The sequence below is a fragment of the Rhinopithecus roxellana genome, chromosome 4, assembly GCF_007565055.1.
Source record: "Rhinopithecus roxellana isolate Shanxi Qingling chromosome 4, ASM756505v1, whole genome shotgun sequence".
In the NCBI taxonomy this organism is placed as follows: domain Eukaryota; kingdom Metazoa; phylum Chordata; class Mammalia; order Primates; family Cercopithecidae; genus Rhinopithecus; species Rhinopithecus roxellana.
In genome coordinates this window covers 127,119,599-127,135,096 of record NC_044552.1, presented here as the reverse complement: position 1 = coordinate 127,135,096, position 15,498 = coordinate 127,119,599, and the positions used below count along the sequence as shown (strand labels likewise).

The window sequence follows — 15,498 nt, the reverse complement described above, 5'->3', positions numbered from 1 at the left end:
AATTATCAGCACCCACTTAAGAGTCTTGTTTTATATAGCAAGCAACAGCTGTATTCATCATGGCAATAAGTAACTAAATAATTAGGCTTAACTTTTATAAATCCCAATGCAATTTTTATACATTTGTAAAATATATTTCTAAATAAATCCATATGTGGTAACTCTAAACACAATATCCAATATTTGCATATATATAAAACAGTGGATTCATAATTTCCATGCCAATAGAAATTAGCAGCAATGAAATAACTCACAGCAACACCAAATCTAAAAATATTTCCATTTGTTCTGAAGATATGTACATCATTTGGATATAGATATAGGTGATACAAGTACATACTTGTTAATATCCATCAGTGAGCTTTGGTATTTATGGTTAGACTAATACTTATTTCTTGCAGTAGGATAGTCACCAGTAGGATAGTGACTAAAAGCATTGCTGGGCACCAAAAGGATTATATACAGTAATTCATGAAAAAAAATTTATAGTGTAGCTACATTTATACACTGTAGTTACATGTTCTACAAAAGCAAGTGTATAGAAAAGGCTAGAAGGGTACACTAAAATAACAATTATAGTGTTAAAGCAGAATGATTCCAGAAAATTTATTTTTTAATATCCAGGAGTATTTAATCAATAAAAGCTGTCGGTTTGTATAGCATATAGATGAGCAGGGCCATACAGTATCAAATGTGAGTGACTTAAATTGTTTTTCCTGTCCTCAAATGTTGTTATAGCTTTGCATTCATCATCTGTAACATATAAATGATCAGGTTATATGTCTCTGAAAAATTGCTTTATTCAGCTATATTAAACCAAAGTTCTTGGTTAAATTTTTATTGTAACCTTCCAAATAAATTTGTTCCAGTGCTGAGAGCTTCTTAAATCATTTAAATCATCTTTTGACCTGCCCAGACTGATCAGGTTAGGTCTAAAACTGCTTAAATTTCTTGAGTATCCCTGTAATATAGAAACCTCTCCCCATACTTTATTTTCAATACTCTTGTAATAAACTCTTTGAACATTTAATCAATCTGAATCTGCTTGGAATACAATTATTTTACCTGTAAATGTTAAGAAGTCATTCAAGTGGACTTACTTAAATGCTATTTTCAGTATTTGTAATCTTTCATTGAAAAGAAAATAATCAAAAACATAAATGTATAAAAGTCTAATGTCACAAATCGTTTTCTTCGTGTTTTGCCTTTTCTAACCAGCACAGGATGAATTAACTTTCACAGTCAGCCATGCAGATTTCACAGTCTCAGGCAGCTAAAGATGGTCTATGATTATCTTGCCAGTATTTATAGCTGTTGGCTCCAGTCCCTTACTGTCTCTCAACTTGCTCACATACTTGCCTGTTCAACAAAAATTCTAACTGTTGGTTATATTTACACTGACCATATATATAACTTGTTGTCCAATGAGACACTATATTAAAAACAGGAAGTGTTTTTAGCAATTAAGCCAAAACAACAGGTAGTATGAAATTGTCCTGGGCAAACCGCAATATATGGCCCTGCTAGCATTGTGTAAAGTTACCAAACTTCCAGTGTCATAACCCCGAGTGAAATACACTTAGGTGAATGGATGCATAGGTAGGTGGAAGAGTCAATTAATGGACTGCATTTAGGGTTCATCCAGTTAGATTCTCTTTCTAATTTTCCAAATCAGTGTTATATATTTTGTTTGCATATCATTAACCCACTTCCACAGATACACATGAAAAATCCATCTTGAGGAAGATGTGGTAAAAATAAAAGATGAATAAAATTAAACAGAAAATCTGAGTAGCCTATTGCCACTTAACTTGCCTCTTTTGCCTCATTAGTAAAATTAATGCATTGTATTATTTGGTTATTTTGAGCTCTGAAATTCATGAGTATAGGAAAGCCCAGAAGTCAATATAGAATTGTATTCATCTCTAATTGTAGAAGAGAACTTAACAAAAAAGTTTATGATCTAGAGCAGTGACAGACAAACTGTGGTCCACAGGCCAAATCTGGCCTATTTCTGATTCTGTGTGGCACTCAGTTAAGAACTGTTGTTACAGGTCAGCATTTACAATCAATTTGATGACAGCAGGCACTAAATTATAACCCAAATGAAGGATAATTTCAAACCTCAGGAAGAATCCAATTCTTCTCATTAGTAGCCTGATATTACAAAGTAATTTGACTTGTTATTATTATCATTATTACGTTTTCAATTCTGTCAACAACAACAGCAGAATGCTTCAGAATTTTATTTCTTTTTCACGGCATAATCTTAATTTTCCCTATGTCCTGCAAAGTCTACTATTTACTATCTGGCCCTTTACAGGAAAAGTTAACTGACTTATGGACTCTTGCTATCAGTTTTGTTTCATCAAAACAGAAGACCACGCACACAACAATGTGGAGACATGACTTGCTATTAACCTCTTTTGCTTTGTCACTGTTTCAATTCAGGTGTGCCCCTGGCTATACTGGCAGTCCAAGCAGCCCTGGAGGCTCCTGCCAAGAATGTGAGTGTGATCCCTATGGCTCACTGCCTGTGCCCTGTGACCCTGTCACAGGAATCTGCACGTGCCGACCCGGAGCCACGGGAAGGAAGTGTGACGGCTGCAAGCACTGGCATGCACGCGAGGGCTGGGAGTGTGTTTGTACGTATACTAACTTCGCTGTTAGTTTTGGAGGCCTCGATTCCATTTCTGTCTCATTTCCAATGAGAAAGACTGACTCCCTCCACCTGCCTTTTTTTTCTGCAATAGCTAGTTCTACTCTTCATTCTTTCTGACACTATCTATCCACCTTCTGCTGTTCTCCTGCTGATTTCGTGTCCATCCTGCTGAGCCAAAAACAGCTGAGAAAATCCTCAGTGTGCTTTACTCAGTTCATTGAAAGACCTACAGTGAAGCTCCTGGAGGCATTTTATTTGATTTGTCCATCTCAGGGTTTCCAGTTTCGCCTCAAGTTGGCATTGCCTTTGTGACAGATTAAAGATCTGAGTATATTAAAAATTTTAGAATCCTCCTGAATTTGTAATCGACTGGACAGATACTTTAAGCCTTGAATGACAACTGATGTTTCTTTTCCCAGCTTTTATGAAAATCCTTGGGGATACTGCTTCATAATTTTCTCTTGAACTACAAAACCCATAAGCAGTAACAATGAAGTCAAGTATTTTTACTCATGTACAATAAGTGGAGAGTAGTTTGCTCTCTTGCTGTCTCTCTTTTTTCTTACCGATTCTGGATTTAGTAGTGCCATATTGAAAGTACATTGAAATCAGTAGCTAAATATAATTCTTAGATCTTGCATACATTCAAATCAAAAATAGGTTATTTATAAATTTAAGGAAGGAGTGCTGTTCTATAGTATTCTTTTCTTAAGGAATTTATTTTAGCACTTTTTCTTTCAACATTTACCTATTTTACTGATGTTTGTGCATGTCAACATTTCTTGTTTTAGCATGTTGTTTGTGTCTAAATTGTAATAGTATCTTAAATAGAAGAATTTTTGTTTATGTTCTAGTTCTATAAGCATTAACCTCAGAAGCTAAGGCTGTATTAAAAAATACACCAAAAAGTTAAGACTGGGTGTTATTTGGGAAAATAGATTTTAAAATCATTTTTTCTTTGTATTTTAACCATCTTTAATGAAAAGGTATTACACTGAAAATAAATGCGAAGGTAGGTGAGAGGGGAGAGATTAAATGTACTGTCAAATACATTTATATTGTCATATTTAGTTGTTAGTATATCCACACTCATTCTTCCCAAGTATAATGATATATTTTAATGATAATTAAAGAAGTAGACTACCAAAGTTTTTATAATATTGCTTTCAAGTTAAATAAATTATTAACATGCACATAATTAACTAGATAATATATAGATATTCTTAATGTAAACATGAAACAGTCCTTGAATTATTAATCATCACTTTTATTAATTATCCATAAGCAAACTTAAAATGAAAAGATCATTAATATTAAGCACAAAAATTAAACAATAGCACATTAAAATCTGAGGAAGATAATATAATGGGATTCTTTTGGGAACATTTCTTTTAAAGAGAACTGGCATTCTGCCCATCAACAACAATGGCTTTAAGTTTTCATTGTTATTGTTGATGATCAATACTTTTTGAACATTTTGAATACATTTATCATTAGACATCTTAACTCATCTTTTCCTTGTCGCATATGCAGGTTTCTAATTTCCACTTGTCCCGTGTTGTATTAACAAAAGGGCCAATCCTCCAGCTACAAAGCTAAACCAGTATTTTATTTTATTTTATTTTATTTCATTTTATTTCGTTTTCGGAGTCTCGCTCTGTCGCCCAGGCTGGAGTGCGGTGTTGCGATCTCGGCTCACTGCAAGCTCCGCCTCCCGGGTTCACGCCGTTCTCCTGCCTCAGCCTCCCAAGTAGCTGGGACTACAGGCGCCCGCCACCTCGCCCGGCTGGTTTTTTTTGTATTTTTTAGTGAAGACGGGGTTTCACCATGTTAGCCAGAATGGTCTCGATTTCCTGACCTCGTGATCCGCTCGCCTCGGCCTCGCAAAGTGCTGGGATTACAGGCGTGAGCCACCGTGTCCGGCCTAAACCAGTTTTATAATGCCTATTTGCTTTATTCTTGCCCCACGAGGAAATGTATTTGCAGGGGTTATACATGATATTTAATTCAGTTGCTAGAATGAAAGTGTTTATATTCTTTTGGAGGGTTAAATAATAACAATTTTTCTTCCAGAAAAAAAAATATTAAATTATAGGATTGTTTTTGATATCTAGACCCCTTTTCTAAAGCACAATTAATTATCTTATAATTATGCTGTATAGATTTTCCAAATACTGCTCTTAAGCATTAGTGATTTCCACTTACTTCTAGGAATGTTTTCTCTTCACCTTTCATGAAGCTAACTCTAAGAATTGTTACACAGAGTGTCTTTAGACTTTTCATGTTTTCTTTTCTTCTAAAATTTCTCCAATTATGGAAAAATGTGCCATGATTCTATGATCTTGGCCTTTCCCAGGATTCAGTTTCTACTTCTACTCCTAGTTTTGAAATGAGATAAAAGGAGACACAAGTGAGGATGTAATTCTGACTTATTCTCAATTCTCCTTTTAATATATTTCTGTATCCTTAAGTTAAATTAGTGTGAGAGACCAAAAAATGGGTTCACCTGGTGTGTTTGATCTGCAGGGCCTGTTTTAGCACCTGTGGTCATGGTGGACTTGTATAAGGCCTGGGGGTGAGAGTAAGGGAGGTAGGTTGGCTCAAGCAAGAGAATTTAGATGTAGTAAGAGAAATGTCTGCAGTGCTTGTTGTTAATATGGTACTGACTACAGAAAATAAACTTTCTCCTATTACTTAGAATAAGTAAACAGTTTAGTAGCATGTATTGTACAAGAGTTAATTTTGCTCCCTTTAGTTACTTCTCTGGGAAATATAATTTAGACTGATCCACACCATAGATTTGTGTATTTCAAAAAAAGAAAAAAAGAAAGAGAGAAATGCATGATAAATGACCTAAGCCTGACCATTGCATGATCTCAGGTAATTTGCATATTGGTGAAAGGAATCTATACACTCGCTATAAATTTAGATTAGGCTCTTATTTCACAAAGGATATAAAATTCTGCTGAAGAGATCAGGCAAAACAAAGCCAATGCAGGAACTGTGAAATTACTTCCCTTGTACACCTTGGTCCCTAGATTACTTAGAGCTTCCAGGGACAGTTGCCAGTGACCAGGCCTGGATTTTGCTGGATCCAAAATGGAATTTTTTGCAGCACACAGGCCTTTTATATGTGGATTTTAACTACTATCATGAAGAATTTATAAAAATAATCTGTGTCCACATTAGGAACTATTTAGACATCACAGTCTCTCAAAGTTAGTGACCTAAATTCAGCCCCACCAAGCAGAGTCAGTTCCTGGGCATAACTAAGCAATGTATTCACCTTCAAATTCCAGACATTCTCTAAAGTCCCTTTTACCACACAGGGTTCATCATAATAGTAACTTTATTTAAAGGCTCACCTTGACTGAGAACTTGCCATTTTCCAGGCACTATATTAAGCATTTCACATGTGGTTCTTTTCATTCTGGTAACATTCCCGTTCCTTATCATCCCCACTGTGTGATAAGAACACTGAATTTAGGTAGGTTAAGTCATTTTCTCAGTGACTTTTCAGTAGATCTGTGATTTGAGCATGGGTCAGTCTTACAAATCTTATTTTCGTAACCTCTGTGCTGGCTACTGATAAACAGAGAAAGCAAACGTGGTTTAGCCAATATATTCAACAGTAATGAATTCAGCCCTTTATTCATGTACTGCTTCCGTGTTTAGAGACCATTCTACCTCGATTAAAAATAAATATAAAATGAGGTAAAATTACAAAATGAGAAATTTTAAGTACATATAACTCGATACTGACATTTATTTTCTGCTAACCTTTGAGACTCCTCTAAGATTTAAAACATTATGGCATTTATGATAGATGCTTTTTCATCAGAGATTGTCAAGTAGAGACTGTCTTCTATGCAGAAGAAGAGACACTAGCTGGGTGCCCAGATTAACTTCACAGCCTCTTTTTTTCCAAAGGAATTATTTGGGACAGCTTTACAATGTTATGTATGTTGGTGAGTTCTGAACAGATTATTTTATTAATTTCCCAAATTAAGATTTCTTCTTAATAAGTTAATACAAATCCATCCTCCTCTTTCAACTCTCATTCATAGTTCACATGTCATTTTATAAAATAAGAACAACTAACCTGCCTTCAAGAAACTTAAAAATGAATGAAGAAGCCATTATTTGCTTAGCAGTAAAGTTTAGTATTTTGAAACACAAAACTTGGATTTGTTCATATCCTATTTTCTGTAAACTCATATAATTAACACAGAATAACTCATGTGATGTTTAAAATAGATTATGAGTGGCATAGTAAAATATATTACTCTCCTAGAGAACAGAAATTAAAATTAGTATCTGTTGGCAAGATATTACTTCATAAAAATTGCCTGAAATAACATTTTATAAATATCAAATTGATGTTGCCTATTTTTAATCACTGCATAGTGAGGTATTTGGGATATATCAGCTTTTATTATTTACAGTAACAATTTACTTAAATTCTAACATACATTTATTTAAAATAAAACATACACTTTGCTTGCCAATTTGTAAAAGTGATCACAAAATATGTTTTCTACTTGCAGCCTGAGATTAACCTAGCTAAATGTGATAATTTACCTTTACTCTGTAAAATAGGCAACTTCCAACCACTTGGTGAAACCTGAAGTCTGAAGTTTTGTCCTACTTTGATCTACAGAGATGTAATCAACACTGTTGTTTTTAATAGCCAGTTGCCACCAAAGATCTGATCACAATAATGCAGAGACCATTATATATTATCACTAGAACACTATCGTACATTTATAATAAAAAATGATTAATAATGGCAATTATGGCTCCCTATACATGGGAGCAGAAACAAAATAAAATGTGGTTATCACTGTAATGAAAACAGGACTTTCTATTCTAAAAGATGATGATAAACATCAGTTGATCTCCAGATGCTGATTATTGATCTAACACTTTGCTTGTTGTACCTCCTAAATGTCATCCTCTCTCTGTTCCTCCTCACTGCTCAAGTAAGCTCTTATTTGGAAGGACAGTATGTATGATATAGTTTTCTATAAGTCTAAGCTGTGACATGTTGTTCACATCCAGGTGTTAGGCAATCTATAAAACATTTCCTCTTCACCTTGTCTGCACCTTCTACTCATTTGTTTTGTTAGTAAAAGATATTTGAGTTTCTTGTTGTCAACCTTAGCATTGGTCCAGTCTAACAGTGTGTGGAATGGCAACTATCACTGTGACTCTAGGTGATTTTCCTAGTTGTTAGAGATCCGTCTCAGTGGTTTGTATATAATTGAGGAAGCTGTTCTGTTAGCTGATTAAGGAGTTGCGCATTTGAATTGTCATATAGAGACAGCTGATGACTGTTGCCTTTGTTTTCAGCAAGTTTTATTTTAAGAGTAAACTAAACTCTATTTTGATTGCAATTTCCACTCTGGCAAGGCCCAGGAGGTTTTACTGACCTTAAAAGACAAACTAGGCCGGGCGCGGTGGCTCAAGCCTGTAATCCCAGCACTTTGGGAGGCCAAGACGGGCGGATCATGAGGTCGGGAGATCGAGACCATCCTGGCTAACACAGTGAAACGCCGTCTCTACTAAAAAATACAAAAAACTAGCCGGGCTTGGTGGCGGGCGCCTGTAGTCCCAGCTACTCGGGAGGCTGAGGCAGGAGAATGGCGTAAACCCGGGAGGCGGAGCTTGCAGTGAGCTGAGATCCGGCCACTGCACTCCAGCCTGGGCGACAGAGCGAGACTCCGTCTCAAAAAAAAAAAAAAAAAAAGACAAACTAAAATCACATAATCTTAAAGTTGGAAGAAATAAGTAAACTAGTCTAGCCTTCTCTTTTTCTGTGACATCCACAAAACAGACAGTATCCTAATGCAAGGAAGCATGGCATTATGAACTGGCTACAGAAGGTTTGAATCCTAGCTTGCAATTTGTGTGACATTATTTAATTTCCTAAACCTCATTTTCATCATCTGTAAAATGGATGTAAAATACTACATACGTGTATGTTAAGTATCTAAGCATAATAGGTGCTCAATAAATTCTAGGCATTATTATCATCATTGTTATTATGTAACCATTTTTTTCCCCAAAGACCTGATGTTTTGTGCAACTCATCAGTTTCTGATGAAATATTTTCTTTATTTTAGGCTGACTTTCCATTTCCAGTTATTACCTCTAATTCTCGGCTCTTCAAGTCACTGAAAACCACTTTTATAGCCACCTTACATTCCTCCTGTCTTTAAGCCCTTCACATGCATTATTTATAGATTCATAAGCACCCTGGTTGTGACTATTTTTCTCATCTGTAAAATGAGGATACGAATAGTACTTACCTCACAGAATTGCTGTAAATATTAAGTGAGATAATGATGGCAAAATATAATACATTGCCTGTCATATAGTGACTGTTGTGCAGATAAAAAATATTATCCCATTATTATTTATAGTACTTTCAAAGTTTCCATTAGTGTTTTGAACAGTTACACCATCTTTGAACCACATTGAACTTGTTTTCCTATGTATTATATATATAATTTGATTTAATATATATAAAACACACATCATTATTTAATATACAAAAACATATATATATATATATAACATGTACATATAAAACACATATTCATAAAACATATATAAAAAAGCATAAATATCATTACTTGGTACATCAGCAAATTCATCAGTCTCAACTGAAGTCTACAGCTTTCCTCTCTGTTCAAAGAAATGACAGGTTAAAAGGCCTTCTTAATGACTCTGGAATCAAATATTTATTTTAGAAGATATTTATTTTAAAATAGAATAACTAAGTACATTTTAATAAGCCATAAATATATGCTAATGTAAAAGTTTCCTTTTGAAGTTGATAAGGGGAAGTGAGAAACATAAAATTCAGATCCAGGGAGCCATCAATGGCATTCTTCTAGAAGAGTTCATTTAAAATACACACATTAACACATAATTTTATCTTTTGTTAAAAACATGTCTTTATTCATTTTATTCCTGTTTGATTAGAGCAGAGAATTTATGTATCTCTACCTAAAATTGGTTAATAGCTTTGGCCGTTTCAAAAATACTCAGTGTCCTCATTTTAGCTTCAGCTTCTTTGGTTTGGATGCAGTGTGTGATTTCTTTTGTGACAGTAAGCCAGTAGTTATTATGCATGGGGAATCCTGGTAGAAATGCAGTATTTTGTACTAATTGCTAACAGAAAGATCTGTAATACTGGCTGCATGATTTGCCCCTGACATGTGCCCAGCTATAACAATCTGAATTTAGTACTGCGTTTGTTAATATTAGACACAAATTTATCCTGACACTTTTATAGGCAAAGCCTCGGAAACATTTAGTCATGTAAAATATAATCATGGTCTTGAAATATTTGCTTTTGCTCCTGTGCATTTTAGACAGGATTTCACTTTGTAGCCTTATTAGTATTGCTGAATTTGGAGAATGGTTTGGAAAGGTTCTTTGAGGTCCCGACTGTGAGATAGGTGTTAATTTACACTGAGCTGTTACTGCACTTTGTCAAAGAACAGTTGTTTACACAATGTGAATAGTCCATGTCTCTACATACTCTTCAGATCTTCCCTATTATAGTGAATTAAATTTGGTTTTAATTTGCATTCCATTTCCAATGTTTGTTGCCAGACACTTTGGACTTTTTGAGGCCAAATAAAAATAGCTTCTGGTGTAAGCAAAATATTTTGTGTCGGAATAAAATAGCAAACCATTAGGTAAAGGACACTTTTCCCCATGTGTTTACCTTATAACTTCACAAGCTAGACTTGTACAGAAGCTTTGAAAAAATCCCCATGGCTGTCATATTCATAAGTCTCTCTGACCCATTCAGACAGATGTTAGTACATTACTTGGAGCATACTGTAAAACTTACCTTTCACTTATGGAAATGTGCTTGTACTTTGTCCCCCAAAAAGCAAATACAGAGGCCATAAGACATGGGATAATAATAGACCTTTGGACACAGAAACATAAAACGGAATGTATGAGCCCTTGAAAGAGCAATTAAATACATTTTCATTTCAACAACTGAAGATGAGGAACCAAAACAGATGGGCAGAGGATAGAATAAATGAGAGAAAAATCAGTATTCATCATGCCTCTTGGCATTCTAGTACACCAATTTACTCCATAGCATATTATAGTACATCAGCTCTAGTTCTGCAGTCCAGTCCCTGGTTTATTCTTGTATGAGGTAAAAATTGAGAAAACTATAGGTACTTTCCCTGGCAATTTCTGGAACCATCTAGTAAGGAGTATCTAACCATGCTATTATCAACAAACTGATCCAATTCCTTCTCGGAAATAGGTTATATATTATTAAATAAATTAAAGAATAATTTAGTGTTTGCTATCAAAGGCACACGCTGCCCTAAAAAGCATGGTGAAACATCTTATTATCATTATCGAGTATCTTTCAAGATCTTGTAGGTTAAAAAAGAGCAAATTGCTTGCTTACGTCCTGGGAACATCTGCCCAAAATACATCTTCACTAGAGGTGAAATGGAACTTTTAAAACAATGATGAACTTGGACTCAGTGGGAAAAGAACCTTCCTATTTTTCATAATTCCTAATAAAATTGTAATTGTTACTAATGCTGTTTTTAGCCTATGAATTGCAGTTGAAAGTCTCTGATCTGAATCACATGTGCAAACCTTGAATAAGTGTATCCATTATTGATTTTATCAGTTATACATTCCAAAAGTTTAGTAGCTTAAAACAACAAGGACATACACTCTCATGATTCTGAAGGTTGGCAATTTGGGCTGAGCTCAGTTGGACAGATCTTCCACTGTCATGCCTAGGGGCTCCCAGATGGCGTCAAGCCCAAGTTGGGGCCTCAACTGCCTTTTCCTCTCTCACGTTGCCTCCCTTCCTCAAGGAGGCTAACCTGGGATTGTTCTGAAGGCAGCAGGGGTCCAAGAGTGTGAAAGCAGAAACTGCAAAATTCAGTATTCTCCTCTGCCACTTTCTGTCAGTCAGAGTATGCTGCAAAGCCAACCCAGATTCAAGGGGAAGGGAAGTAGACTTCACCTCTTAATGGGAGGTGCAGCAAAGAAGTATTAACAATAACCTTTTTTTTTTTTTTTTTCTTTTTTTTGAGATGGAGTCTCACTCTATCACCCAGGCTGGAGTGCAGTGGCATGATCTAGGCTCACTGCAGCCAGATTCAAGTGATACTCCTCCCTCAGCCTCCCGAGTAGCTGGGACTACAGGCACATGCCACCATGCCTGGCTAATTTTTGTGTTTTTAGTAGAGATGGGGTTTCACCATGTTGGCCTGGCTAGTCTCAAACTTCTGAACTCAAGTGATCTCTCTGCCTGTGTCAAGCCTCCCAAATCCTGCTTGGATTACAGGCCTAAGCCACCACACCCAGCCAATAGTAACCATTTTTAATTCTCCCCAGAAATGAGCATCGCTTGATCTGTCAGTCATGGTGTTGTTTCTTTCCTCCTAAAGTTTTGTGCTGATTTTCTTCCCCTCCATCTCTCCATTACAACATCCCTTTCCTGAGTCAAAACTGAATTCCTTCAGGCAGACATCTGAATAGTCATTCTTATTGATCGGACTATCTCTGCCTCTGCAATCACAAGATAGTTCTCTTTCTCTCTCTAAACCATAGTTTTTAATGTATTATCCTGTTCCTCACACATCTGTGAGGTTTTCTATCTTGTTCTCACATTCAGAAGTTTTCTGTTCAGCCAACCCCAACCTCATCCCTTTTCCTTCTTCCCCTCTCTCTTCTCTCCTAACATTCTACCTCCCTGATCTCACCATTTCGTGTACTTGGGCACATGCCATGCTCAAACATTAACCCTGCCATTCTCTTTGTCCAAAATGTTTTGATGCCCTTCCTTCACAAAAATATTAGCCCACAAATATTTATTGAATGTTAACTGTGTAAAACACCCTTTCCTAGGCACCATAACCAAGGTGTTTAAGGTCCCTTCTTTAATGAGGGAGAAAGAATATATAAATAAATAAAGTAATAAGGTAGCTCAAACAGGTATGAGTGTTAAGAAAGCAAAGGAAATGCAGTAGTGAATGGCGCAGGGTATGGGGCAGGCGGTGGTGGGGAGTTTCAGGTAACAGTAATTTTAGAATCATCAGGGACTTTCCCTCTGAGAAAGTGACAATTGAACTCTTGACCTGAATACCCAGGAACCAGGTGAGAGAAGACCAAGGGAGAAGAATTCTAGGTAGAGAAGATAGGAAGCAAAAGGACCTCTTCCAAATCCTTGCTCCCTTGAAGACTGAGCATCCCTGTAATTTATCACCTGGTTCAGTGGTTTTACCCTTTGGCTACATGGTTTTTCAAATACTGGAATATTTAAAAAATACAGTGCTCACGCCTGTAATCCCAGCACGCTGGGAAGCTGAGGTGGGAGGATCACTTGAGGCCAGGAATCTGACACCAGCCAGGGCAACACAGCAAGACCCCATCTCTACGTAAAAAAAAAAAAAAAAAATAGCTGGATGTGGTGGCATACGCCTGTAGTCCCAGTCACTCGGGAGGCTGAGGCAGGAGGATCACCTGAGCCCAGGACTTTGAGGCTGCAGTGAGTCATGATCACACCACTGTACTCCAGCATGGGTGGCAGAGCAAGACCCTGTCTCAGAAAAAAAAATAAAAATAGAAATACTGAAGCTTAGACCTTACCACAGACCCATCAAATCACATTCTGTGGTGGTGAGGAGAGAAAGAGCCCAGGCATCTGTATTTTATAAATCCTTATGGGATTCCAATGGGCAGCCAAAGTGAGAACCACTGATCCACACCAATGTTTGTCACATTCTAATGCGCAGAGATAACGTGGGACCTTTCTAAAGTGCAGATTCTAATTTCCTAGACCTAGGGTAGAGCTCGATTATACATTTCTAATAAGCTTCCAGGTGGTGCCAAAACTGCTGGTCTGATTGCTACTCAAAGTGTGGTTCACAGACCAGCAGTATTAGTATCACATTCTCAATCAGAGACTAAGAGAAACCAGGTGATCAAATCACCTCCTGATTCAGAAACACCGGGGGTGTGACCCAGCCCTCTGGGACTTCCGAAAGTCCTACAGGTGTTGAGGCCCACTAAAGCTTGAGAATCAGACTGCGGATCTTGGTGTTTAGACACAGTCAATTTGGCACTTAATTGAGTTCTGTGTTGTGTTTTCTGTAACTGTTTAATGTAGACAGGTCTGTTGAAGCTTGCATTGAACGGGGCTACGAAACCAAAACAATCTTTTCCTTTTACTTGGTTTCCATGCAGTGCAAATTCTGTTTCATTCTGGCTAGGAGAAGAGTAAGAGATACAGCCCTAGTTCCAGACTTCTGCTCTTGCCTTCAAAGCCTCTGTGTTCACTCAGCTTGTGAAGCATCAGGAGCTTGCAAAGCCCCTGCAGGTGACATTCTGCAGTTGCAGGTGTCACCTGCAAGGAGCTGATTTATTAAAAGCCCTGCCAGGGCAGTTTAATCCCTGTGAAGTGATATTGTAACTCACCTCTAGCTGCTGTCCTATCAAAAAATCACCCTGCGTCCTCCTTCTCTTTGTTTACAAGCACCAGTTAATGGTTTTCTCTCCATTAAGCAGCTTAGGGGACTGCTATTTAGAGAACTAATTGAATTCTTGCCAAGTTTGGGCATGATCCAGAGCTACTCCAATTCTCAGTATTTTCCATGCTATGTATTTTCCCCTATTTTAACATGTATATAGCATTGATACCTCTATCTGCAGAACGTAAGAAATTATAACTGTACACATGAGAGTATATTATAAATGCGGTAGTTCCTGCTCCTTGGCATGAAGAAACACCTCATTACTCTGCAATGCAAAACTAAAAATATGCATGTTTTTCAAATCTGCCAAAAGAATCAACATATGTTAATTTTGGAAATTATACTACTATTTATGAGATCTATTCCGTAATGAAGAGTCAATAATCCATTTGTCTCTCTACCAATTCTACCACCAATCCTGGCCCCTACCACCAAATTTGAATAGTACCTCTTTGACGGCCAAAATGTTATAGTGAGTGCATTAGTCCATTCTCGTTATAAAGAAATGCCTGAGACTGGGTAATTTGTAAAGAAAAGAGGTTTAATTGGCTCATGGTTCCTTCAGGCTGTACAGGAAGTATGGCTGGGGTGGCTTCAGGGAACTTTCACTCATGGCAGAAGGCAAAGCTGGAGCAGGCATCTTCACACAGCCAGAGCAGGAGGACGTGGGGACTGGAGGTGGCACACACTTTTAAATAACCAGGTCTCATGAGAACTCTGTCATGAGAACAGCACTAGGGGACTGGTGCTAAGCCATGAAAACCACTCCAGTGATTCAATACCTCCCACTAGGCCCCATATCCAGTATTGGGGATTACATTTCAACTTGAGATTTGGATGGGGACACAGATCCAAACCATATCTGGTAGAATATTAGCGTTCTTGGCTACTTAAAGGATACAGTTTTTCTGGCCTTTAGCAATTATTTCTCTATAAGACCAAAAGAGGTTAATCATCAAAATAGGGATTTGGGACTGCATCTAATCATGCCAGGTTCATGCCATTCTTCTGCCTCAGCCTTCCGGGTAGCTGAGACTACAGGCACCTACCACCACACCCGGCTAATTTTTGTATGTTTGGTAGAGACAGGGTCTCACCATGTTGATCAGGCTGGTCTTGAACTCCTGACCTCAGGTGATCCACCCACCTCGGCCTCTCAAAGTGCTGGGATAACAGGTGTGAGCCACCACTCCCAGCCTTCTTTAGACTTTTTTTTTTTTTAAATTATTCTACTCAGTAGATACCAAGCCAAAAATTTATATACTTTTTGAATGTGTAATACATAAAGCATGT

General features: G+C 37.1%; 1 protein-coding gene across 7 annotated transcripts in view; it reads left to right on the top strand.

The window, feature by feature from the left end:
• The window catches only part of LAMA2 (laminin subunit alpha 2), a 676,086-nt gene that overhangs the window by 498,989 nt on the left and 161,599 nt on the right, over positions 1 to 15,498 (top strand). For 6 of the 7 annotated variants that reach the window (XM_030928801.1, XM_030928799.1, XM_030928802.1 and 3 more), the window contains one exon: positions 2,452 to 2,645. In XM_030928801.1, coding sequence (XP_030784661.1) covers positions 2,452 to 2,645 — 194 coding nt within the window. The remainder of the gene's footprint in view (positions 1 to 2,451; positions 2,646 to 15,498) is intronic. The other variant, XM_030928800.1, reaches the window with a different exon arrangement.